The sequence below is a fragment of the Coregonus clupeaformis genome, chromosome 31 (assembly GCF_020615455.1).
Source record: "Coregonus clupeaformis isolate EN_2021a chromosome 31, ASM2061545v1, whole genome shotgun sequence".
Classification (NCBI taxonomy): domain Eukaryota; kingdom Metazoa; phylum Chordata; class Actinopteri; order Salmoniformes; family Salmonidae; genus Coregonus; species Coregonus clupeaformis.
The window spans coordinates 5,326,418-5,354,059 of NC_059222.1; the positions used below are offsets into that span (position 1 = coordinate 5,326,418).

Consider the following 27,642-nt stretch of genomic DNA (forward strand, 5'->3'; position numbering starts at 1 on the left):
TGAGACAAAAATATAGCTTTTTGGTCTAAACTCCACTCGCCGTGTTTGGAGGAAGAAGAAGGATGAGTACAACCCAAAGAACACCATCCCAACCGTGAAGCATGGAGGTGGAAACATCATTCTTTGGGGATGCTTTTCTGCAAAGGGGACAGGACGACTGCACCGTATTGAGGGGAGGATGGATAGGGCCATGTATCGCGAGATCTTGGCCAACAACCTCCTTCCCTCAGTAAGAGCATTGAAGATGGGTCGTGGCTGGGTCTTCCAGCATGACAACGACCTGAAACACACAGCCAGGGCAACTAAGGAGTGGCTCCGTAAGAAGCATCTCAAGGTCCTGGAGTGGCCTAGCCCAATAGAAAATATTTGGAGGGAGCTGAAAGTCCGTATTGCCCAGCGACAGCCCCAAAACCTGAAGGATCTGGAGAAGGTCTGTATGGAGGAGTAGGCCAAAATCCCTGCTGCAGTGTGTGCAAACCTGGTCAAGACCTACAGGAAACGTATGAACTCTGTAATTGCAAACAAAGGTTTCTGTACCAAATATGAAGTTCTGCTTTTCTGATGTATCAAATACTTATGTCATGCAATAAAATGCAAATTAATTACTTAAAAATCATACAATATGATTTTCTGGATTTTTGTTTTAGATTCCGTCTCTCACAGTTGAAGTATACCTATGATAAAAATTACAGACCTCTACATGCTTTGTAAGTAGGAAAACCTGCAAAATCGGCAGTGTATCAAATACTTGTTCTCCCCACTGTATGTATGTATGTATGCATGTACTGTGTGTATATGTGTGTATATATATATATATATATATATATATATATATGTGTGTGTATATATATATATATATACTGCTAAAAAAAATTGAGGGGAACACTTAAACAACACAATGTAACTCCAAGTCAATCACACTTCTGTGAAATCAAACTGTCCACTTAGGAAGCAACACTGATTGACAATACATTTCACATGCTGTTGTGCAAATGGAATAGACAACAGGTGGAAATTATAGGCAATTAGCAAGACACCCCCAATAAAGGAGTGGTTCTGCAGGTGGTGACCACAGACCACTTCTCAGTTCCTATGCTTCCTGGCTGATGTTTTGGTCACTTTTGAATGCTGGTGGTGCTTTCACTCTAGTGGTAGCATGAGACGTAGTCTACAACCCACACAAGTGGCTCAGGTAGTGCAGCTCACCCAGGATGGCACATCAATGCGAGCTGTGGCAAGACGGTTTGCTGTGTCTGTCAGCGTAGTGTCCTGAGCATGGAGGCGCTACCAGGAGACAGGCCAGTACATCAGGAGACGTGGAGGAGGCCGTAGGAGGGCAACAACCCAGCAGCAGGACCGCTACCTCCGCCTTTGTGCAAGGAGGAGCAGGAGGAGCACTGCCAGAGCCCTGCAAAATGACCTCCAGCAGGCCACAAATGTGCATGTGTCTGCTCAAACAGTCAGAAACAGACTCCATGAGGGTGGTATGAGGGCCCGACGTCCACAGGTGGGGGGTTGTGCTTACAGCCCAACACCGTGCAGGACATTTGGCATTTGCCAGAGAACACCAAGATTGGCAAATTCGCCACTGGCGCCCTGTGCTCTTCACAGATGAAAGCAGGTTCACACTGAGCACATGTGACAGACGTGACAGAGTCTGGAGACGCCGTGGAGAACGTTCTGCTGCCTGCAACATCCTCCAGCATGACCGGTTTGGCGGTGGGTCAGTCATGGTGTGGGGTGGCATTTCTTTGGGGGGCCGCACAGCCCTCCATGTGCTCGCCAGAGGTAGCCTGACTGCCATTAGGTACCGAGATGAGATCCTCAGACCCCGTGTGAGACCATATGCTGGTGCGGTTGGCCCTGGGTTCCTCCTAATGCAAGACAATGCTAGACCTCATGTGGCTGGAGTGTGTCAGCAGTTCCTGCAAGAGGAAGGCATTGATGCTATGGACTGGCCCGCCCGTTCCCCAGTCCTGAAACCAATTTAGCACATCTGGGACATCATGTCTCGCTCCATCCACCAACGCCACGTTGCACCACAGAGTTGGCGGATGCTTTAGTCCAGGTCTGGGAGGAGATCCCTCAGGAGACCATCCACCACCTCATCAGGAGCATGCCCAGGCGTTGTAGGGAGGTCATACAGGCACGTGGAGGCCACACACACTACTGAGCCTCATTTTGACATGTTTTAAGGACATTACATCAAAGTTGGATCAGCCTGTAGTGTGGTTTTCCACTTTAATTTTGAGGGTGAGTCCAAATCCAGACCTCCATGGGTTGATAAATTTGATTTCCATTGATAATTTTTGTGTGATTTTGTTGTCAGCACATTCAACTATGTAAAGAAAAAAGTATTTAATAAGATTATTTCATTCATTCAGATCTAGGATGTGTTATTTTCGTGTTCCCTTTATACACACAGAGGGGAAAAAAGTATTTGATCCCCTGCTGATTTTGTACGTTTGCCCACTGACAAAGACATGATCAGTCTATCATTTTAATGGTAGGTTTATTTGAACAGTGAGAGACAGAATAACAACAAAAAAATTAAGAAAAACGCATGTCAAAAATGTTATAAATTGATTTGCATTTTAATGAGGGAAATAAGTATTTGACCCCTCTGCAAAACATGACTTAGTACTTGGTGGCAAAACACTTGTTGGCAATCACAGAGGTCAGACATTTCTTGTAGTTGGCCACCAGATAGGGGGACATCTCAGGAGGGATTTTGTCCCACTCCTCTTTGCAGATCTTCTCCAAGTCATTAAGGTTTCGAGGCTGACGTTTGGCAACTCGAACCTTCAGCTCCCTCCACATATTTTCTATGGGATTAAGGTCTGGAGACTGGCGAGGCCACTCCAGGACCTTAATGTGCTTCTTCTTGAGCCACTCCTTTGTTGCCTTGGCCGTGTGTTTTGGGTCATTGTCATGCTGGAATACCCATCCACGACCCATTTTCAATGCCCTGGCTGAGGGAAGGAGGTTCTCACCCAAGATTTGACGGTACATGGCCCCGTCCATCGTCCCTTTGATGCGGTGAAGTTGTCCTGTCCCCTTAGCAGAAAAAGACCCCCAAAGCATAATGTTTCCACCTCCATGTTTGACGGTGGGGATGGTGTTCTTGGGGTCATAGGCAGCATTCCTCCTCCTCCAAACACGGCGAGTTGAGTTGATGCCAAAGAGCTCCATTTTGGTCTCATCTGACCACAACACTTTCACCCAGTTCTCCTCTGAATCATTCAGATGTTCATTGGCAAACTTCAGACGGGCCTGTAAATGTGCTTTCTTGAGCAGGGGGACCTTGCGGACGCTGCAGGATTTCAGTCCTTCACGGCGTAGTGTGTTACCAATTGTTTTCTTGGTGACTATGGACCCAGCTGCCTTGAGATCATTGACAAGATCCTCCCGTGTAGTTCTGGGCTGATTCCTCACCGTTCTCATGATCATTGCTTAATATCCTTGTCATCTATCGCCCTCCAGGTTCCCTTGGAGAGTTCATCAATGAGCTTGACGCCTTGATAAGTTCCTTTCCTGAGGATGGCTCACCCTTCACAGTCTTGGGGGATTTCAACCTCCCCACGTCTACATTTGACTCATTTCTCTCTGCCTCCTTCTTTCCACTCCTCTCCTCTTTTGACCTCACCCTCTCACCATCCCCCCCACTCACAAGGCAGGCAATACGCTTGACTTCATCTTTACTAGATGTTGCTCTTCTACTAATCTCACTGCAACTCCCCTCCATGTCTCCGACCACTACTTTGTATCCTTTTCTCTCTCGCTCTCCTCCAACACTACTCACTCTGCCCCTACACAGATGGTAACGCGCCGCCGCAACCTTCGCTCTCTCTCTCCCACTACTCTCTCCTCTTCCATCCTATCATCTCTTCCCTCTGCTCAATCCTTCTCCCTCCAATCTCCTGATTCTGCCTCCTCAACCCTCCTCTCCTCCCCTTTCTGCATCCTTTGACTCCCTGTGTCCCCTATCCTCCCGGCCGGCTCGGTCCTCCCTCCAGCTCTGTGGCTTGATGACTCATTGCGAGCTCACAGAACAGAGCTCCGGGCAGCTGAGCGGAAATGGAAGAAAACTAAACTCCCTGCCGACCTGGCATCTTTTCACTCCCTCCTCTCTACATTTTCTTCATCTGTTTCTGCTGCTAAGGCCACTTTCTACCACTCTAAATTCCAAGCATCTGCCTCTAACCCTAGGAAGCTCTTTGCCACATTCTCCTCACTGCTGAATCCTCCCCCTCTCCCCCCTCCTCCCTCTCTGTGGATGACTTTGTCAACCACTTTGAAAAGAAGGTTGACAACATCCGATCCTCGTTTGTTAAGTCTAATGACACTGCTGGTCCTGCTCACACTGCCCTACCCTATGCTTTGACTTCTTTCTCCCCTCTCTCTCCAGATAAAATCTTGCGACTAGTGACTGCAGGCCGCCCAACAACCTGCCCGCTTGACCCCATCCCCTCCTCTCTTCTCCAGACCATCTCCGGTGACCTTCTCCCCTACCTCACCTCGCTGATCAACTCATCCTTGACCGCTGGCCATGTCCCTTCCGTCTTCAAGAGAGCGAGAGTTGCACCCCCTTCTCAAAAAACCAACACTCGATCCCACTGATGTCAACAACTACAGACCAGTATCCCTTCTTTCTTTCTTTCCAAAACTATTGAGCGTGCCGTCTTTAGCCAACTCTCTTGCTATCTCTCTCAGAATGACCTTCTTGATCCAAACCAGTCAGGTTTCAGGACTGGTCATTCAACTGAGACTGCTCTTCTCTGTGTCACGGAGGCTCTCCGCACTGCTAAAGCTAACTCTCTCTCCTCTGCTCTTGTCCTTCTAGACCTGTCTGCTGCCTTTGATACAGTGAACCATCAGATCCTCCTCTCCACCCTCTCCGAGCTGGGCATCTCCGGCGCGGCTCACTCCTGGATTGCGTCCTACCTGACCGGTCGCTCCCGCCCACGTGCTCTCACCACTGGTGTCCCCCAGGGCTCAGTTCTAGGCCCTCTCCTTTTCTCCCTATACACCAAGTCACTTGGCTCTGTCATATCCTCACATGGCCTCTCCTATCATTGCTACGCTGACGATACACAACTAATCTTCTCCTTTCCCCCTTCTGATAACCAGGTGGCGAATCGCATCTCTGCATGTCTGGCAGACATATCAGTATGGATGACGGATCACCACCTCAAGCTGAACCCTGGCAAGACGGAGCTGCTCTTCCTCCCGGGGAAGGACTGCCCGTTCCATGATCTCGCCATCACGGTTGACAACTCCGTTGTGTCCTCCTCCCAGAGTGCGAAGAGCCTTGGCGTGACCCTGGACAACACCCTGTCGTTCTCCGCCAACATCAAGGCGGTGACCCGATCCTGCAGGTTCATGCTCTACAACATTCGGAGAGTACGACCCTGCCTTACACAGGAAGCGGCACAGGTCCTAATCCAGGCACTTGTCATCTCCCGTCTGGATTACTGCAACTCGCTGTTGGCTGGGCTCCCTGCCTGTGCCATTAAACCCCTACAACTCATCCAGAATGCCGCAGCCCGTCTGGTGTTCAACCTTCCCAAGTTCTCTCACGTCACCCCCTCCTCCGCACACTCCACTGGCTTCCAGTTGAAGCTCGCATCCGTTACAAGACCATGGTGCTTGCCTATGGAGCAGTGAGGGGAACGGCACCTCCGTACCTTCAGGCTCTGATCAGTCCCTACACCCAGGCGAGGGCATTGCGTTCATCCACCTCTGGCCTGCTGGCTCCCTTCCTCTGCGGAAGCATAGTTCCCGCTCAGCCCAGTCAAAGCTGTTCGCTGCTCTGGCACCCCAATGGTGGAACAAGCTCCCTCACGACGCCAGGACAGCGGAGTCACTCACCACCTTCCGGAGACATTTGAAACCCCACCTCTTTAAGGAACACCTGGGATAGGATAAAGTAATCCTTCTACCCCCCAAAAAAAAAAAAAAAGTATAATTGTAAAGTGGTTATCCCACTGGCTATAGGGTGAATGCACCAATTTGTAGTCGCTCTGGATAAGAGCGTCTGCTAAATGACGTAAATGTGCCCTTGAGCAAGGCACTTAACCCTAATTGCTCCTGTAAGTCGCTCTGGATAAGAGCGTCTGCTAAATGACTAAAATGTAAATGTAATCATTGCAACTCCACGAGGTGAGATCTTGCATGGAGCCCCAGGCCGAGGGAGATTGACAGTTATTTTGTGTTTCTTCCATTTGCGAATAATCACACCAACTGTTGTCACCTTCTCACCAAGCTGCTTGGCGATGGTCTTGTAGCCCATTCCTACAATCTTGTCCCTGACATCCTTGGAAAGCTCTTTGGTCTTGGCCATGGTGGCCATCAAATACTTTTTCCCTCACTGTGTGTGCATATATATATATATATATATACACACAGTGGGGGAAAAAAGTATTTAGTCAGCCACCAATTGTGCAAGTTCTCTCATCTTTTTAATTGGGAGAGGCCTGTAATTTTCATCATATGTACACGTCAACTATGACAGACAAAATGAGGAAAAAAAATCCAGAAAATCACATTGTAGGATTTTAAATGAATTTATTTGCAAATTATGGTGGAAAATAAGTATTTGGTCAGTAACAAAAGTTTCTCAATACTTTGTTATATACCCTTGGCAATGACACAGGTCAAACGTTTTCTGTAAGTCTTCACAAGGTTTTCACACACTATTTGCTGGTATTTTGGCCCATTCCTCCATGCATATCTCCTCTAGAGCAGTGATGTTTTGGGGCTGTCGCTGGGCAACACGGACTTTCAACTACCTCCAAAGATTTTCTATGGGGTTGAGATCTGGAGACTGGCTAGGCCACTCCAGGACCTTGAAATGATTCTTACAAAGCCACTCCTTCGTTGCCCGGGCAGTGTGTTTGGGATCATTGTCATGCTGAAAGACCCAGCCACGTTTCATCTTCAATGCCCTTGCTGATGGAAGGAGGTTTTCACTCAAAATCTCACGATACATGGCCCCATTCATTCTTTCCTTTACACGGATCAGTCGTCCTGGTCCCTTTGCAGAAAAACAGCCCCAAAGCATGATGTTTCCACCACCATGCTTCACAGTAGGTATGGTGTTCTTTGGATGCAACTCAGCATTCTTTGTCCCCCAAACACGACGAGTTGAATTTTTACCAAAAAGTTCTATTTTGGTTTCATCTGACCATATGACATTCTCCCAATCCTCTTCTGGATCATCCAAATGCACTCTTACAAACTTCAGACGGGCCTGGACATGTACTGGCTTAAGCAGGGGGACACGTCTGGCACTGCAGGATTTGAGTCCCTGGCGGTGTAGTGTGTTACTGATGGTAGGCTTTGTTACTTTGGTCCCAGCTCTCTGCAGGTCATTCACTAGGTCCCCCCGTGTGGTTCTGGGATTTTTGCTCACCGTTCTTGTAATCATTTTGACCCCACGGGGTGAGATCTTGCGTGGAGCCCCAGATCGAGGGAGATTATCAGTGGTCTTGTATGTCTTCCATTTCCTAATAATTGCTCCCACAGTTGATTTCTTCAAACCAAGCTGCTTACCTATTGCAGATTCAGTCTTCCCAGCCTGGTGCAGGTCTACAATTTTGTTTCTGGTGTCCTTTGACAGCTCTTTAGTCTTGGCCATAGTGGAGTTTGGAGTGTGACTGTTTGAGGTTGTGGACAGGTGTCTTTTATACTGATAACAAGTTCAAACAGGTGCCATTAATACAGGTAACGAGTGGAGGACAGAGGAGCCTCTTAAAGAAGAAGTTACAGGTCTGTGAGAGCCAGAAATCTTGCTTGTTTGTAGGTGACCAAATACTTATTTTCCACCATAATTTGCAAATAAATTCATTAAAAATCCTACAATGTGATATTCTGGAAAAAAAAATCTCAATTTGTCTGTCATAGTTGACGTGTACCTATGATGAAAATTACAGGCCTCTCTCATCTTTTTAAGTGGGAGAACTTGCACAATTGGTGGCTGACTAAATACTTTTTTTCCCCACTGTGTATATATATATGTATATATATATGTATATATGTGTATATATATATATATATATATATATATATATATATATATGTTATATATATATATATATATATATATATATATATATATATATATATAAATAAAATATAAACTCAGCAAAAAAGAAAAGTCCTCTCCACTGTCAACTGCGTTTATTTTCAGCAAACTTAACATGTGTAAATATTTGTATGAACATAACATGATTCAACAACTGAGACATAAACGGAACAAGTTCCACAGACATGTGACTAAAATAAATGGAATAATGTGTCCCTGAACAAAGGGGGGGGTCCAAATCAAAGGTAACAGTCAGTATCTGGTGTGGCCACCAGCTGCATTAAGTAGTGCAGTGCATCTCCACCTCATGGACTGCACCAGATTTGCCAGTTATTGCTGTAAGATACAAGTTACCCCACTCTTCCACCAAGGCACCTGCAAGTTCCCGGACATTACTGGGGGGGAATGGACCTAGCCCTCACCCTCCGATCCAACAGGTCCCAGACGTGCTCAATGGGATTGAGATCCGGGCTCTTCGCTGGCCATGGCAGAACACTGACATTGCTGTCCTACAGGAAATCATGCACAAAACGAGCAGTATGGCTGGTGGCATTGTCATGCTGGAGGGTCATGTCAGGATGAACCTGCAGGAAGGGTACCACATGAGGGAGGACGATGTCTTCCCTGTAACGCACAGCGTTGAGATTGCCTGCAATGACAGCAAGCTCAGTCCGATGATGCTGTGACACACCGCCCCAGACCATGACGGACCCTCCACCTCCAAATCGATCCCGCTCCAGAGTACAGGCCTCGGTATAACGCTCATTCCTTCGACGATAAATGCGAATTTGACCATCACTCCTGGTGAGACAAAACCACGACTCGTCAGTGAAGAGCACTTTTTGTCAGTCCTGTCTGGTCCAGCGACGGTGGGTTTGTGCCCATAGGCGACGTTGTTGCCGGTGATGTCTGGTGAGGACCTGCCTTACAACAGGCCTACAAGCCCTCAGTCCAGCCTCTCTCAGCCTATTGCGGACAGTCTGAGCACTGATGGAGGGATTGTGCGTTCCTGGTGTAACTCTGGTAGTTGTTGTTGCCATCCTGTACCTGTACCGCAGGTGTGATGTTCGGATGTACCGATCCTGTGCAGGTGTTGTTACATGTGGCCTGCCACTGCGAGGACAATCAGCTGTCCGTCCTGTCTCCCTGTAGCGCTGTCTTAGGCATCTCACAGTACGGACATTGCAATTTATTGCCCTGGCCACATCTGCAGTCCTCATGCCTCCTTGCAGCATGCCTAAGGCACGTTCACGCAGATGAGCAGGGACCCTGGGCATCTTTCTTTTGGTGTTTTTCAGAGTCAGTAGAAAGGCCTCTTTAGTGTCCCTAAGACTTCATAACTGTGACCTTAATTGCCTACCGTCTGTAAGCTGTTAGTGTCTTAACAACCGTTCCACAGGTGCATGTTCATTAATTGTTTATATTTCATTGAACAAGCATGGGAAACAGTGTTTAACCCTTTACAATGAAGATCTGTGAAGTTATTTGGATTTTTACAAATTATCTTTGAAAGAGAGGGTCCTGAAAAAGGGACGAGTTTATATTATAATATCGTCTTTGCATCTGAAAATCATTGTAATGTGGTTAACCTTAAAAATCAAAATGATTCAAATATAAAATATAAAATTCAACCAGAGCGCCCTTGAAATATTTAGGACTAACTTATTCCTTGCCACCTATTCTGAAACGAACTGCAACTCTTTGTTAAGTTTTGCAGTGATTTCACTTGCTGTAGTAGCTGACGTGTATGATGTTGAGTAATCCGCATACATAGACACACTGGGTTTACTCAAAGCCAGTGGCATGTCATTAGTAAAGATTAAGAAAAGTAAGGGGACTAGACAGCTGCCCTGGGGAATTCCTGATTTTACCTGGATTATGTTGGAGAGGCTTCCATTAACACCCTCTGTGTTCTGTTAGACAGGTAACTCTTTAGTCACAATATAGCAGGGGGTGTAAAGCCATGACACATTTTTCAATCAGCAGCCTATGATCGGTAATGTCCAAAGCCGCACTGAAGTCTAACAAAACAGCTCCCACAATCTTTTTATCATCCATTTCTCTCAGCCATGTGTAAGTGCTGTGCTTGTTGAATGTCCTTCCCTATAAGCGTGCTGAAAGTCTGTTTTCAATTTGTTTACAGTAAAATAGCATTGTATATGGACAAACACAATTTTTTCCAAAAGTTTACTAAGGGTTGGTAACAGGCTGATTGATCAGATATTTGAGCCAGTAAAGGGGTTTTTACTATTCTTGGGTAGCAGAATTACATTTGTTTCCCTCCAGGCCTGAGGGCACACACTTTCTAGTAGGCTTAGATTGAAGATATGGCAAATAGGAGAGGCAATATCGTCCGCTATTATCCTCAGTCATTTTCCATGCAAGTTGTCAGACCCCGGTGGCTTGTCATTGTTGATAGACAACAACACTTTTTTCACCTCTTCCACACTCACGGAATTCAAAATTACAATTCTTGTCTTTCATAATTTGGTCAGATATACTTGGATGTGTAGTGTCAGAGTTTGTTGCTGCCATGTCATGCCTAAGTCTGCTAATCTTGCCAATGAAAAATATATTAAAGTAATTGTCAATATCAGTGGCTTTTTGTTGAATGAGCCATCTGATTAAATGAATGATGGAGCTGATTTTACCTTTTTGCCCAAAATTTCATTTAAGGTGCTCCAAAGCTTTTTACTATCATTCTTTATGCCATTTATCTTTGTTTCATAGTATAGTTTCTTCTTCTTTTTATTCAGTTTAGTCACATGATTTCTCAATTTGCAGTACGTTTGCCAATCAGTTGTGCAGCCAGACTTAATTTGCCATTCCTTTTTCCTCATCCCGCTCAACAATACAATATTTCCATTCTTCATCAATCCACTGAGATTTAACAGTTATTACAGTCATTTTCATAAATGGGTGCATGCATATTAGTAACTGGAATAAGCAATTTCATAAATGTGTCAAGTGCAGCGTCTGGTTGCTCCTTATTACACACCAACAAATATTCTTAATATCAACAACATAGGAATCACTACAAAACTTATTGTATGACCTCTTATACACTATATTAGGCCCAGCCTTTGGAACTTTGGTTTTCCTAGATATGGCTACTATATTGTGATCACTACATCCGATGGATTTGGATACCGCTTTAAAGCAAATTTCTGCAGCATTAGTAAAGATGTGATCAATTCATGTTGATGATTTCATTCCTGTGCTGTTTGTAACTACCCTGGTACGTTGACTGATAACCTGAACCAGATTGCAGGCACTGGTTACAGTTTGAATCTTTTTCTTGAGTGGGCAGCTTGATGAAAGCCAGTCAATATTTAAATCCCCCAGAAAATATACCTCTCTGTTGATATCACATACATTATCAAGCATTTCACACATGTTATCCAGATACTGACTGTTAGCACGTGGTGGTCTATAGTAGCTTCCCACAAGAATGGGCTTTAGGTGAGGCAGAATAAGCTGTAGCCATATGTGACTTGTTTCAGGAAGCTAGGCATATGTCGCACGTCACTACTTCACAGAGGGATTTGAACGTAAATGTTAATTTTTTATTAAAATGCTGTTTTTTGGGGCAGAAATGCCTTCTGAAATGTGAACTTTCATGTGCCTTAATAACAAACTTGTATTCCATCCATAAATACGAATACAATTGTTATATTTCGAGTTGGTTTAGCCACGGAAAAAGACAGGAACCTTCCCAATAGGCATGATTGGCTGAGATAATGGATGGGCTGGACATGCCGGGAGATGAGTTTGGATTGCCATGTAGCATGCTTCTGTCTGTAACGTGAGCTGTTCAGTATGTGTTGATAGTCCTTTCTACCACGCCGTTTTTGAAAGATATAACGTTAGCCATTGAGAACTACAAAGGTTTTGCTACTTTTCTCAACAACATTGATGCCCTGATTTTGCACGCACTATCGACTGATCCGTTGTAAAAAGTGATGGGCTACTTTCTGCGAACGCCACGGTCAGTGTGAACCGGAGTGACATTGGGTTATATGGTGTCAAGCAGAGACCCAATCAGTTCTTTAAAATCCATCTTCAGCTGTTCTGAGCTGCCCTTCATAATGTCATTGAATCCCACAAACTATGATACTCAATTTCCTGATGCAGGTTTTAAATGTTTTTGAGAAGCTTATTGATGTCCTGTACTCGTGCTCCTGGATAGCACAACGTTTTTGCTCCAGGGACTGAGACATTTCTCACCATTGAACTGCCCAATACAACGGCTGGGGAAGGGGACGGAGAAATCTGCCCATTCCTACCCCTCACACAATTCATGGAACCTTTCACGGGTCCACGAGAAGCAGGATAGCGTACGTCCACAGCTCCCTGTGATAGGTCCAGACCTCCCACAGCAGGCAGAGCCCCATCAGATCCAGAGAGAGGGAAAGGAGCCGAACTCGACGACGATGCCGCTACTGCAGTCTGCGTAGTTGGAGTCAGCACAGCTGTTGCAGACACAGGCAGTTCCAGCGATGAAGGTGCAGGTAGATCAGGCACCAGGGCGGCGAAGCTATTCTTAATGTCAATCTTCTCCGGACCTCTCGCAGACACTCTAGTCCGTTTAGTATCATGCCGCTTCCTTCGGTTTCCATGACTTGTGACATGGGACCAGCGGTGATTGCAAAAATCTTCTTGCTGTTCTCCGTCTACTCCACTACAAGATGGAGGAGGAGAAGCAGATGGAGACAATTTATTTGGCAGGCAAGTTCAAGGTAGTACAGGCCATCTGCATAGGGACAGATGACAAGGTGGGGATACATTCATCAAGCCTGAGCGGCGTCCAGCCACAGGAGTTGAGAACGAGAAAGTTCCAATTTGCGTTTTCCCCATAAGTTTGCGCAGAATTTAAATGTGCTTGCTAAGGATAGCCACCTCTTTCCTGTAATCCTCCGCAAGCAAACATTTGACACATTGTAACGCCGGATTGTCAATATTGTTCCGGACAAGAGCGTAATAAACACAGGTTCTACAGCACTGGAAACGTTTGTTAGCTATTCCAGCTGCAGCGGGCTCCATTGCAACCTGGCTAGCTGGCTAGATGGTAAACATCCAGTCCAAACCAGCAGGTTTTGACACAAACACTTTTGAACAAAATAAAACTTCGGAAACAACAGGCCGAAACAGCTCGAGGTGCAGGAGGTATTGGAGTTTGTGACAGGAAATGACGTGAGTGAGTTCCGGGGGTGTCACAGGATAGAGAGTGGAGGTGTGTCACTCTGGTACTAGCTAGTATGCACACGTGACAATTAGTTCAAACATGGTGTGAGAAGGTGCTATATAGGCCACTTGAGGTGGGAGGATTGAAATGCGGGGTAGAAAATAAATAATAAATGGCCCTGAGGTCAGATCACACGCACAGGACAAACTTGTGGTCCTTTCAATAAGTACAATATAAAATGTGACCCAAATGAATCTTAAACATTTTCTTCAATATAGCATCTTATTTATGCAAATACATGTCTAATGTATTCGAGTTATGTGAAACTGAGTACAGAGGTAGCAATTTTTCTCAGACACAGATTAAGTCTAGTTCTGGACTGAAAAGTATTTTCAATGTGAAATCTCCATTGAGCATGAAGTAGACTTAATCTGGGTCTAGGAAACTGCTTCAAGGGTTTAACCTTTATACTGCTGGAGGAACTGACAAATGACTGTGACACTTCTCAATCCCATTTTTAAAAATGTTTATTAGCGTGCTGTACTTAAAGTGATTGAACCTTCCATTTTGGACTCGACGTGTCAATGTCAAGTCCTTCCTAATATTGAGTTGCACACCCCCTTTTGCCCTCAGAGTAGCCTCAATTAGTCAGGGCATGGACTCTACAAGGTGTTGAAAGCTTTCCACAGTGATGCTTCCCAGTTGTGTCAAGTTGGCTGGATGTCCTTTGGGTGGTGGACCCTTCTTGATACACATGGGAAACTTGAGTGTGAAAAACCCTGCAGCATTGCAGTTCTTGACACAAACCAGAGTGCCTGGCACCTACTACCATACCTCGTTCAAAGGCACAAATCTATTGTCTTGCCCATTCATCCCATGTCTCAATTGTCTCAAGGCTTTAAAATCCTTCTTTAACCTGTGTCCTCCCCTTCATCTACATTGATTGAAGTGGATTTGATAAGTGAGGGATACTTTCTGAAGGCACTGTATAATCAATACACAACTTCCAAGGAGTAGGGTATTTTATGCAAACATAAAAGTATAACTTTTCCATTGTGTAAATGTATATGATCACATTCGCTCGTGTAAGGCAATTTGGCCCTGACTAGCAAACAAAATCCCTTGCATCATTTTGTAAATAATTGTCATTTAGTCTACCGATTTGAAAATGCAAATGTTTTTACTCTCTTATTGCACACTCTGCAGGGCTCGAGAATAACGACGTGATAACACATGACGTTGTACACAATTTTCGGGGACCCTTTTTGGCTCGAGCGCTACTTTCAAAACTACTGGTTTAAAAGTATTTTAAAAACTCTGCAGCATCTCTTTCAGACGGTCATGCACTTACATTATTTTATATGCATGTGTGGGTTCTAATTGTATGTCTCAATGTGTGGAAATACAGTATTGGCATATATTTGAAAATACTCAAAGAAATACTCAAGTTTATTTTCAAATACAACTATTTAAATACTCATTATATATTTGAACCCAGGTCTGTTTGGTCCTAGAGGTATTTGAAATGTATTTGGAAATAAGTATTTGAAAATAGTTTCAAATAGTATTTATAGGAAATTATTTGAAAATACTTTAAAGTACTTCAACTAGGCCTAGAAGTACTGTAGTTGATTCGGCCACATTATTTGAAAATATTAAAATACACAGAAAATAACTATTTAAAGTACAAATATTTATATATGCATGTATTTGAACCCAGATCTGTTTAATTGTGCGTAACCTGCATTGAAAGCAGTAGATAAGGTTTGTAGCGCCCCTTGTGGTGAAAATTAGTTGAAAAGGGGGAAATCACTAATTTATTGAAACACAAATTATTAAATTGTTTTGTATTTTCATTTAATTTCCACCAACAGACTTTCAATAGTCTGAACATTCACACTCTTAAATGTTATGTTTCTACTATTTTTATAGGCTGTTCCTGACTCTGGCTGTTTTTTTTAAGAGTTCACACAAAGATGATTGACCATTTAATATAGATTTTAAATGATTACTCTCACTTAAATATCGGTCCTAAAAGTCTGTTAATTTAATTTCATTCTCAGTTCATGTTTTTATAGTTAATTTTACAGGCCTAGATAGGCATCATCTCTTAAGATGATAAATGCCTTATGAGTTAAGTACAACTGTCTTACCTTAAAACCCCAAATGTAAGATTGTATAGCTTAAATCCATTGTTTATGTATAGCATCAAAATATGATTATAGTGAGTCCTTGCATATACTGTATAGCTCTGCCAGGGTAAGACTGTTGAAACATGCACGTCTTTCATGTGTTTTGGACAAGGCACTCACCGTCCAAAGAGGAGGAATCTTCCCTTTCGGTCAGGTTTGGCGTCTGTTGCATCTTCAAGCTCCACGGCTTCTCCCTCTAGCTGAGTAACATCAGGTTCTTCCGCCGCCATCTATGTCACACACACAAAACATCAGCCAATTTATACAACAGACATAATATAATATAAATGATATTTCTTACATGGCTCCGGCTGGGCCTGTTTGTTAAAGCTACATTCTGAGATTTAAAAAAACAAACAAACAAAAAACAGGAGCCCGCCACTTGTTTTGGAATACAGCTGAGGGATGGGGTCAGGGAAATGTAATCCCTTTTAAATTCATAGAAAGCGCTCTAGATGCAAGAACTGACATCCAAGATAGGTTTAACCCAATGTGTACCAGCGTTGCGCCAGCGTGATTTAGAACTTCTAACCCCTTTTCAACATTGTGTGTTTAAGATACAAACCATTAGTCTGTGAGATGAACAGGGGCTAAGCTAGAGCAGTGTTTGTGAGACAAGGGCGGATTCCGAAGGGGCTCGTGCCGGGTCTTTTTTACAAAAACGTCTGTAGAGTCAGAATGGTTTGCGCTACAAACTATTAAAGCTAACTATGAAAAGCTGAGACTCTCACAAACACGCACGTGTAAACATGTTTTGCTCTATGACACTCACAAGCTACACAAGAATCGTTAGAAGTTAAGGCGTTCTTCTATATAGAAGATCATAGAAAATCCCAGGACATAAGTGTCTATAATACTATAATAAGCTCACATAGTTTCTGTCACAAACTCCACGCTGTTGTCACTGACTAGTTGGATATTCATTTCCCACTGAGTAAGCCATTTCTGTACATAAACCAGTTTGTTAGGTACACCCATCTAGTACCGGGTCGGACCCCCCTTTGCTCCAGAACGCCAAATCCTGACTCTGCCATCAGCATGACGCAACAGGAACCGGGATTCGTTGGTCCTGGCGATGTTTTTGCCCAGTACCGGTGATCGCGTGCCCACTGGAGCCGCTCCTTCTTGTTTATAGCTGATTGGAGTGGAACCCGGTGTGGTCGTCTGCTGCAATAGCCCATCTGTGACAAGGACTGAAGAGTTGTGCGTTCTGAGATGCCGTTCTGCACACTACTGTTGTACTGCGCCATTATTTGCCTGTTTATGGCCCGCCTGTTAGCTTGCACGATTCTTGCCATTCTTCTTCCACCTCTCATCAACGAGCAGTTTTTGCCCACAGGACTGCCGCTGACTGGATGTTTTTTGTTTGTCGAACCATTCTTGGTAAACCCTAGACACTGTCGTGCATGAAAAGCCCAGGAGGCCGGCCGTTTGAAATACTATCATACCACGCTCAATGTCACTCGTTTGGTAAATTAATGCCTCAATGCCCGTCTGTCTGCTTTATATAGCAAGCCATGTGACTCTCTGTCTGTAGGATTTAACCATTTATGTGAATGGGGTGGTGTCCCTAATAAACAGGCCACTGATTGTACAGCATTCATAAAAATTAACTTTTATCAGGTTTTTGCTTTGGCTGACCTTATTTTTGTATTGACATTCATGAATGCAACGGTTTGTGAAATTGTTTATTGTTCTATTTGTAGTCCTGTTTGTAATGAAAAAATACTAAAACATGTCATTGTGAGGCTGGACATGCAGATAAATTAGTCAGATAAATGAAAAGCCGAGTTTTGCTGGGGTCTTGGGACTGATAGCGTTAACCATATTTTGAAGATATATTTGTTTGTTTGCATTCTTGTTGTTGGTAAACATTGGAGTAATAACCTTTTATTTTGGGTTATGATAAAGACAGTTGTGCTAATGTAACAGTATTGCTTCCGTTCCTCTTCATGCTCCAACCTGGGCTTGAACCAGGGACCCTCTGAACACATCGACAACTGCCACCCACGAAGCATCATTACCTGTCACTCCAGAGCAGGTGACGTCTATGATTGAAAGCTACTAGCGCGCACCGCTAACTAGCTAGCCATTTTACATCGGCTACACTAAAGCACATAAAGTTATATTCAACGTTCTTCATGAATCAATGGGTAAATATCAACAATTTAAATGACCACTGAACAGCTTCCCAAATCAGAGACTGTAATTTAGCTTTAATGATATGCATTTTTAAGCTACAGAATAGATGACCATAGCAAGCTAGCTAATGTTATATTTACTATCGCGAACCCAAGTCATTAACAAGGCATTCCGCCTTATCCCAAGGGTTCTCAGCTATAAGCACCGCTTACAGGTGGGACAATGTGAACTACAATCCCGACGCTCTGTTTTAACGTTTTGAAACGTCAATAACCATCGGTTGCGATACGGTTTTAGAAACATATGGAACTTCTCTTTCACAACAGCGAGAAAGTGTATCTTCTTTATTTGAACGATTCTAACTGTAGCAGGTTTGCACAGATCCATACGGCTGTGTGTGCCTCCAGCCAACAAACTACACTTCAGCTACACTTCCCCACAGGTGTTCGAGCACGCTATATAGCCAATTAACACAGGCGGTCACCTCTGTCTTCCGTAAACAAGCGCTGTAACATGGAGATATAGCCGTGTGGGAACAATAATCCTAGCCCTATAAAAGTTGTAGTAATTTAACCTTTTGTTTTTTGAAAATGAATTATCGCTGATATGAAAGATACGTACCTATGTTTCCAAAACCGTACCGCATGTGATGTGTTAACGTTCAGACCGAGCATCGGGCTCTTAACAAAACTCCCCCGCATGAGTATTATATTCTACTGTATCTGTATACTATTCTACTGTATTTTAGTCAATGCCACTCTGACATTGCTCGTCTTAATATTTATATATTATTTTTCTTTAGATTTGTGTGTATTGTTGTGAATTGTTAGATACTACTGCACTGTTGGAACACAAGCATTTCGCTACACCCTCAATAACATCTGCTAAATATGTGTATGTGACCAATAAAATTTGATTTGAATAGACACTAGGTAGAACTGATAGATAGTTATATCAGTTCATAGCATGAAGAATGATAGCCAAAAGGCCAGCAGACGGCGATATTGAGTTGTGTCTTCTTACTTTCCAAATGCACTGTATGCAGCCTGCATTACATTCGCATCCCTCGTGGACCGGTTTGTACCTAAAACATTCTCCATTCAGGCTGCATAGGCTTCGATTTCCTCAACTTTTTTTAATGCTTAAATAATTAATTAATGAGCAGGGGAAGAGGAAAAAAGCTGAAATATGCGTACTTTCCTTATGAAACAATTTTCCACCACCATGCTACTACAGTGACTAAATGCTAATGCTAATCCCGGATGTTGTGTATCGTGTTTATCCAATCAGGTTGAAACTATCAGACCAGGGGTCCCTTTTCTTTTACGCCTGCTGCTTTAGCAGCATCTCATTAGAGGAAACTAAGACTGCTCTCAGGACAGACCTGGTTGTAGCTAGATATGTTTGAGTCCCGTCGGGGACCATTTTTGCATTTTAGTAGTGCTAAGTGATTAACCAACATTTTTTAATTTGGGGGGGTTACTAAACAACCGATGTCGGTTCAATTACTTAAATGCCATTTAGTTCTATTTTTTTGTGACTCCAACATGACTTTCTCCTGAGAGAAATCTAATAATTCACAAGTTAATCAAGTGAAGAACTATGTGAGATGCTGGGCTGAAGGGAGTTGTAGAAACGTGGTAATGAACTACAATGACCATAATCCATTGCGCCTGTTTTTTCCAGCTTGGACATAGATTGATTGATACACTTTTATGCCTACTATTTTCGGTACACACAGACCACATAGACCATGTGCACAACACAATGATGAGAGAAAGAGATAGAGACAGTTCGTGAAAGTATGCCTTATCTACTTGAAGAACTAGTAAAATGATTTCATCAGACAGCTATGCAGCATGCTTAGGCAGGCTAGCCTAGTTAAAAAGGATGACTAAAGAGTACAGTATGGGGAGTACAGAGTGGTTGTCTGGCTGTTGGGCTGCTACTGCCTGAGCAGAGATGCCATGATGACTTAAGGAATTAAAAATAAAGTCCAAATAAAAACTAAGTAATATACACATCTGAAATATTGTATTATTTCATAGTAATTTCCTATTTTTCTATTGATGTCTACCCAATGTGGACCTGACAGAGACAACAGAACATTTTCAATGTTTAGTAATTGAATGTTAAATATTTATGGCTTTGGAATTTCCATGAAAAATCTATTTTATAATGCAATTAATGTTTAAAAAAGAAAAGTGAAACCAAAATCCGTGATTATTTTTCTTTAATCGAACCGACCTCAAAAAGCAGTAATCGCTCAACACTACATTTTATTCTGCTAATCAAAACCGGCAGAGCCGCCCTGAGAACACACTTGATACGTCGATGCGTTAGGTGAAAAAACAGACTGCTACAACCTGATTGGCTGAACGCGAAACACAACATCCGGGATTAGCATTTAGCCACTCTAGCATGGTAGTGGAAAATTGTGTTTCATAAAGAAAGTACGAATATTTTCCACGTTTTGTCCACCTTCTCGCCATTAAATAAAGTTGAAGAAATCGAAGCCTATATGCAGCTTGAATGGAGAATGTTTTAGGTACGAACCGGTCCACGAGGAATACGAACGTATTGCCGGCTGCCTACAATGCATTTGGACGGTAAACTGACACGACTCAATATCGCCATCTGCCGGCCATTGGTCTGAAAGAATGATTGAAGTCCAAAGTTTGCATATCCCACACCATACCAAAAACACAATTTGTCTAGCTAGAAATATCTGCTCTATATTTTGTCCAGCCAGAGTTTTCATTAATTTTCAGGAAAGAGCCCTCGACGGAAGTCAAGTTTAGAAGCTGGCTAGCTAGCGCTGCAGTACTGTGCCACAACAAGATGATAAACATGACAGTACGACTTACTTTTTTTAAAGCTGTTTGTCATCTAGTGAAATACCTTGTCTGTCAAAGCTGGGCAGAATATAATAGCAAGCTCACTATATAGCATAAATAGCCTAATTCGTGTTCGTCAAGATGATACACCTCCCGTTCACCAGAAGAAAGTGAAAGTTGCGCTATAGTTTCTGAACCATCCTGTTGCAGCGTTCAAAACAACTGGGAAAAATACGATGTGAAATCATGACGTAGGTGACCTAGAAAGAGGCCCGAGTTTTTTACCCCCTAAAAAATGTAATAAGAGGCCCGAGTTGGAATTCCGAGTTGGATGACCGTTCAAATCGATTTTTACCAGTCAGTGCTCGTTTTTTCCCCCGAGTTTCCAGTGGTTTTGAACACACTGAAGTCGGAGTTTCCGAGTTATCAGTGTTGTGAACGCGGCATGTACTGTTTCTAAAACCATAGGCGCAACATCGCGATACTTCCGGGAACGCTTGCGAAACAGACCAAGCCGACCAGGCTGGTGTTTGAGAAATCAATGAGAGAAGTGAAACGTTCTTCCTCAGTTGTAATATAAAGGCATAACCTAGATTCGAGCCAATGTCTTAAGTAGTTGAACATGTTATTACTCCAACCTCGTGAAAGTGACAAACTGACACGTTTTTATTTTCGTCAAAAACAACTTTTGTATTGAAGGAGTGCCTTTGATTTGACGGCGTGCACATGTGCAGTTCGGCGTGAGACAACCGTTAAGACCCGATGACGTGATTCTGTGCATGAGTTTAGCGAGCCAACGTCGCCATGACACCGTCTGAGTCATAATACCCATAAAACCTGGCGGTTCAAACCCAGAAATGGTTCCAATCGTTTTTTTCACCATTCATTTTTGCATCAGGGATTTTAGAACTACTTCATATAAGGTCTGTGTTTCATGTAGGCTAACCCTGGCGTGACGTTTTGATAACCACATAAATCTATCTCAGACAAGGTAACTTTTATCAATATATTTGCCTGTAATTACCCCCCCACAAAACGAAATGCTAATGTTGCTATCATACAGAACTACACACCTTGTCGCAAGCTATGATGTCATCCCTCAAGGCACATTTCTCATGCGAACTCATTGACAAGTAGCATGTAACCAAGCAAGTAGCGTAGATATTATGGCCTTTTTAGATTCTCGGCTAAATAATTGATATCATGTATTTCTCATGTTTGTCCTTGTTTATCATTTATTCAAATTACCTAGCTAGTTACCTTTTAGCATTTTTGTAGTGAACTTGCTAACCTTAGGTCTCTCCATTGATCAGAAACAAGGATGGTTCTGTGCTATGTACCAGATTGTAACCACTACTCCGATAAGCACACGTGCATTTGATTGTTTTCCTATCTCTATAAGTGAGAGGCTTATGAAAATTAACTAGACAACCACTGACTGTAGTTATGTGTACAACGCACGTTACCTTCCTTACAAGTAAAAAGAAAACCAGCATTGGCTAGCATAATGACTGTCGTGACCTTTTTATTGACAAGTCTTTAGTGAGGTAGCCAGCTACTTTTTCACGTGGTGAGATGCTAGCTAGCGTTAGCCCACCATGGAAGGTATATTTAGTTAACGTTAAGTCACCATTCGTGTAGTCAGACTTGCAAACTAACTTTAGGATGGCACCCTGGCAAGGATAGATGGTTAGCTAGCATGTCACCATTTAGAAAAGTCTGAGTATGTGAACGGTGAACTAATGTTAGCTAAATATCGCCTGGTGAGCTAGCTAGTTAGGCACCTCGGTTGGCTAGTTAGCTACATTAGCTAAAGTATGTGGACACTTGGTGGTCGAACATCTCATACCAAATTCATGGGCAATAATATGGAGTTGGTCCTCCACTCTTCTGGGAAGGCTTTCCACTAGGTGTTGGAACATTGCTGCAGGGACTTGCTTCCATTCAGCCACACGCATTAGTGAGGTTGGGCACTGATGTTGGGCGATTAGGCCTGGCTCGCAGTCCGCGTTCCAATTCATCAAGGTTCTGTGCAGGCCAGTCAAGTTCTTCCACACCGATATCGACAAACTATTTCTGTATGGACCTCACTTTGTGCACGGGGGCATTGTCATGCTGAAACAGGAAAGGGCCTTCCCCAAACTGTTGCCACAAAGTTGGAAGCACAGAATCGTCTAGAATGTCATTGTATGCTGTAGCGTTAAGATTTCTCTTTACTGGAACTAAGGGGCCTAGCCCGATCCATGAAAAACAGCCCCAGACCATTATTCCTCCTCCACCAAACTTTACAGTTGGCACTGCATTCGGGCAGGTAGCTTACTCCTGGCATCCACCAAACACAGATTCGTCCGTCGGACTGCCAGATGGTGAAGCGTGATTAATCACTCCAGAGAATGCGTTTCAGCAGGGCAGAAATTTGACAAACTGACTTGTTGGAAAGGTGGCATCCTATGACGGTGCCACGTTGGAAGTCACTGAGCTCTTCAGTAAGGCCATTCTACTGCCAATGTTTGTCTATGGAGATTGCATGGTGGTGTGCTCGATTTTATACACCTGCAACGGGTGTGGCTGAAATAGCCAAATCCACTCATTTGTAGTGGTGTCCACACAATACAGGACTTGTGGGCTCAATGTTTTCCCCATACAAAACACAGAAACGGTTTTGTTCAACGAGTGCATCTGTTGTACATGACTAATCAAATTACCTGTGAAGTCAAAGGTCAGCGGGGATGGAAATTAAGCTAGCCCGAGTCAAGTACTTTTCAGACTGGCCTAGTAGACCATGTACGAAACTAGCCATTTTGTCTTTACAAACATCACATGCCACAGATTTCGGACCTCAATGTAGAAATTGTGGTCTGCTGGCCATTGCCAAAAATCCTTATGTTACATCCCTGCATGTCAGACCCTTTCAGACGATCCCCTGATCGCTGTTGGTCCTCCTCAGTGACTTTACATTTTAGTCATTTAGCAGACGCTCTTATCCAGAGCGACTTACAGTTAGTGAGTGCATACATTTTTCATACTGGCCCCCCGTGGGAATCGAACCCACAACCCTGGCGTTGCAAGCACCATGCTCTACCAACTGAGCTACAGGAGGCCTAGGGTTTTAACTTTCCTCTTGAGAATTAGAATCAGAAGTACAGTCTAGCTCATCGCAATACTTCACCTCTTCTGGCAAATAGTACCCTAGACTGTCCTGATCATCTAGCTGAGCATTCCAGATAATTCCTCCATCGCAGCAGAAATGCCCCATCCACATAGTAGGATTTGAGGTTACTATAGTCAAGTCTGGGTTATGGCATTTTAATATAAATGTAATCATTTTAGTAATCAACCTAGCTAGCAAAAGTTTTGTAAAAATGGTTTTATGTCTTTCAGATGGGTGGACCGGAAACCAAGTGACAACACTCAGGTCTATAGCTGCCATTTTCCGGTGGGAAAGATAAAATAGCCCTGCATTTACCAGAAAAGGTAGCTCATCCACCATGGCAGAAGAGGAAGATCCAGACTGTTGATTGGGAAACAAGAACAAACAATGAGGCATGAGGATTGGGTGTTAAGTATGAAAACAATTTATTTTCTGTCCAGATAAAGATGGTGATACAGCATTGAAAAATACCTACAACTGACCAAATGTCTCTTTGTTTTCCAGGAGTACATCCCTCAGGCCATCCGGTGCATGGACATCCTGTGCCAGTGTGATCCGGTTGTGGAGACTACAGCAGATTGAGCCTGTGGACGGACAGGTCAGTAACTCATCAAATATGATACAATATTGTGTAAAACATTGAATTTGTAGATGCATTAACCTCTTAAGGATCAGACCCTTTTTTTCAACTTTTGCCTAAATGACATACCCAAATCTAACTGCCTGTAGCTCAGGACCTGAAGCAAGGAATGGATATTCTTGATACCATTTGAAAGGAAACACTTTTAAGTTGATATATGAAATTAATGTAGGAGAATATAACACATTAGATCTGGTAAAAGATGATACAAACAATAAAACATGCGTTGTCATGTTTTTTAAAAATCGTCTTTGAAATGCAAGAGAAAGGCCACCAATATAATATTGCAGTTTAGGTGCTATTTAGATGTTGTCCACTAGATGGCAGCAGTGTGTGCAAAGTTTCAGATTGATCCACTGAAACGTTGCAATACTGGACTATTTTGTATCAAGTCTGCCCAATTGTGCCGAATTGATACATTTTCAAGTACATAACTATAGAGAACATACAAAAATTATATGGTAATACAAAATGTAAGTTTACACAGTCCCAGGAATGTCATACATGATGGATCATTAACTTATACACTAACTTTCACACATCTAGATGGCCGGGCGGGGTGGGTGTGGAGCCAGAGACCGCAGGGGTTCAAACTGTAGAACCCAGTTCTACATTTGAATATAAAAATGGATTATATCAAACAAAACTATGCTACATTTTATCTCTGGGACCCTTGGGATGAAAAAAATGAAATAATATGCACATATGCTCTGGATAAGAGTGTCTGCTAAATGACTAAAATGTAAATCAGAGCAGGATTACTGAATGTAAGTACATTATTTACCTTCAGAGGTGAATGTATCAAACCATTTGCCGTGATACGTTTTTGTTGTTGTTGTGCACTCTCCTCAAACAATAGCATGGTATTTTTTCACTGTAATAGCAACTGTATATTAGATTAACAAGAATTTAAGCTTTCTGCCCATGTAAGACATGTCTATGTCCTGGAAAGTTTGCTGTGACTTACAACAGTCACGCTAATCACATTAGTGCACGTTAGCTCAACCGTCCCATATACGGGACACCGATCGCATAGAGGTTAACATTTTGACTATGTCCCCTTTTCCCTGTGTTTTAGACATGAGGCGTGATATGCAGAATATCAGGCTCACCCCACGAGAAGAAGTGCATGATCAACGCCATCCTCAGCAAGGAGATCTGCTGGAAAAGATGTACTCTCACTCTGGGGGTAAGACATAATTTAAACATCACAGACATAAATTCCCACTGTGCTCACGATAAAATGCAATGTTCATTGTTGAAACTGAGGAGATGCACTCAGACCAGCCTTTGTGATTGAATATACGTTAACTACATTCAGGGATGCAAATTAGTCACCTTTCGGATAAATTTGCCGTTTTGAATCCAAAATAGGTGACCTACGTGATTCGTGTAGATCCAATGAGCACATTTTTATTTGGGGGGGGGAGGGCTTTGTATCACTACTGGCTGTAAGCGAACGAGTGATGCACGTTTGGAGCAATACTGGCTGCATCCAAGGATCAGCCGATCGTTCACATAACAGAATGCAGCACTCGACTGAAGAGAGAAGAGACAACCAACTTGCAAGTTACAGCATCAGCGCGCGCACTAGAAAGACAGCCGAGAGTGAAAAGGCAGTTTGCCAGTAACAGCAGTGCTTCCCCTGAATGATAACGAAGAGGTAGGTGAGAAGCCTGACCACAGAGACGGGGGTGAGAAGGTGATGAAGCGTACTTCATGAGCTGTAACCGAAAAACAACTGGCATTTGCAAAGTTTGAGGTGAGGGAGAAAGTGTGGTGGAACAAGTATTGTTAGCATTGTTAAGTATCTTGCTAGCTGGATCGAATTCTCCGACGTTAGCTAGCCAAAGCAATGTTGAGCAACATTGGCCAACTTAACTGATCAAATAGTTGAGTTTATGGTGTGAAAATTAGCTGGCTAATATTCAGACAGCTAATGTTAGCTAGCTAACGTTACAACATCAGATGAGCTAATGTTAGTGAGCTAACCAATGCGCTATAGTATTAACTGGTATACCACTCCTTAATGTTCCTCAAGTTATAACGTGTTAGTTGCTTACTGGACCCTGGCAATCTGTGTGAAATGTTAACTAGCTAACGAACTAACTACTATCTGTGAACTAATGTTTTCCGTCTACAATATGTGGTTAATTTTCAGAATGAGAGAATTAGGTGAAAATGAGGCGTTGCTTGTTAAACAAGTGGATTCGGGGATCAAGTGTAGCTGGAGCTGGGCCTGGTTCAAGCTGGATGCCAGAGATTAAAGGAAGACCACACACTTTCCCTCTCTCACTTTTTCAATACAGTGGATAAAAAGGGGTATGCCAGGTGTACTCTCTGCCTGAAAGAGATCAGTTATGCCAACAAAGGGTATCATGCTCTGCTGGCACATTGTAGAACAGATGACCACAGGCAGAAAGTGTGCAATGTAGCCCAAATATATTGCTTTTGTTGTGTTGAATTTGACAGAAATACATGTGTGTGAGTGAGGGGGTATTTAATTTTTGTGTGTAGTCTTGTGCACTTGATCGATGTCTACTATAGTGGCCACTATAATGGAGCAAAAATAGAATGCCTGTTTGTTTCATTCTATTTCAAGATGTTTTTTTCCCAAGTGCAATGTTTAGATGTGTGTGGTCACAACCATTCTATTATTTACATTTTAGTCATTTAGCAGACGCTCTTATCCAGAGCGATTTAGTTATTGAGTGCATACATTTTCATACTGGTCCCCCGTGGGAATCGAACCCACAACCCTGGTGTTGCAAGCGCCATGCTCTACCAACTGAGTTACACGGGACTATATGAAGGCTGTCATGGCTAACTGCAATATTAGTGTATTGTTTTTTTCTCAAGACTTGAGTGTCATTTGCAGTAAAGTCTAGGCAACAAATAAAATTGGATTGCTTTCTTTACATCATGCATGTTTCAGTGGAAGAAGCAAAAAGTCGCCCTTTTTGGGCCCTCGCCAATTTGCATCCCTGTACATTACTTTAGTTAGCTGCTTTGAGCAAAACTTGAATGTAATAAAATCTATTCTAGGAGCCTATTGTTTGTATGATCTTTATTCATTGTTCACTTGTTTTTCAACAATGTCAGGCACAGGCAGGGATGACTGGGGCCTTCAGCAAGTAAGACACAGTGGGTAAGAAATAATTTGAACATCACCAATATACATTCCTGCTGTGCCCATGATACATTTAACTACATTACTTTAGTTGGCTGCTTTGAGCAAAACTGGTATGTAATATAACCTATTCTGGGAGCCGTGTATGTATGAACTATGTGGAATATTTTTGGACCATTGGCTTCTGGGAACGTTCCCTGAAGGCTGTGGGGATGTTCCCTGAATATTGCGCCAATGTTCCCTTAAGGTTCAAATGGATGGTTTTCTTAACATCTTTGA

The 27,642-nt window shown here is 43.0% G+C and overlaps 1 protein-coding gene and 1 long non-coding RNA gene across 3 annotated transcripts in view; one reads left to right on the forward strand and one right to left on the reverse strand.

The window, feature by feature from the left end:
• Positions 1-20,646, reverse strand: part of casp7 (caspase 7, apoptosis-related cysteine peptidase) — a 35,270-nt gene extending 14,624 nt beyond the window's left edge. Inside the window, exons 1-2 of the mRNA XM_041858270.2 lie at positions 20,473-20,646; positions 15,584-15,693 (exon numbers count right to left, since the gene is read on the reverse strand). Of these exons, the coding sequence (XP_041714204.1) occupies positions 15,584-15,693 (110 nt within the window). The 5' untranslated portion in view covers positions 20,473-20,646. The remainder of the gene's footprint in view (positions 1-15,583; positions 15,694-20,472) is intronic.
• Positions 20,647-21,344: 698 nt separating this feature from the next.
• On the forward strand, positions 21,345-27,377 carry LOC121547931. 2 transcript variants are annotated; one of them, XR_005996572.2, is made up of 5 exons: positions 21,345-21,433; positions 23,824-24,005; positions 24,098-24,191; positions 25,312-25,422; positions 27,336-27,377. It is a non-coding gene; the product is annotated as an uncharacterized LOC121547931 (long non-coding RNA). The 2 variants fall into 2 exon arrangements; XR_005996571.2 differs by lacking the exon at positions 27,336-27,377 and adding an exon at positions 26,395-26,962.
• Positions 27,378-27,642: the final 265 nt, after the last annotated feature.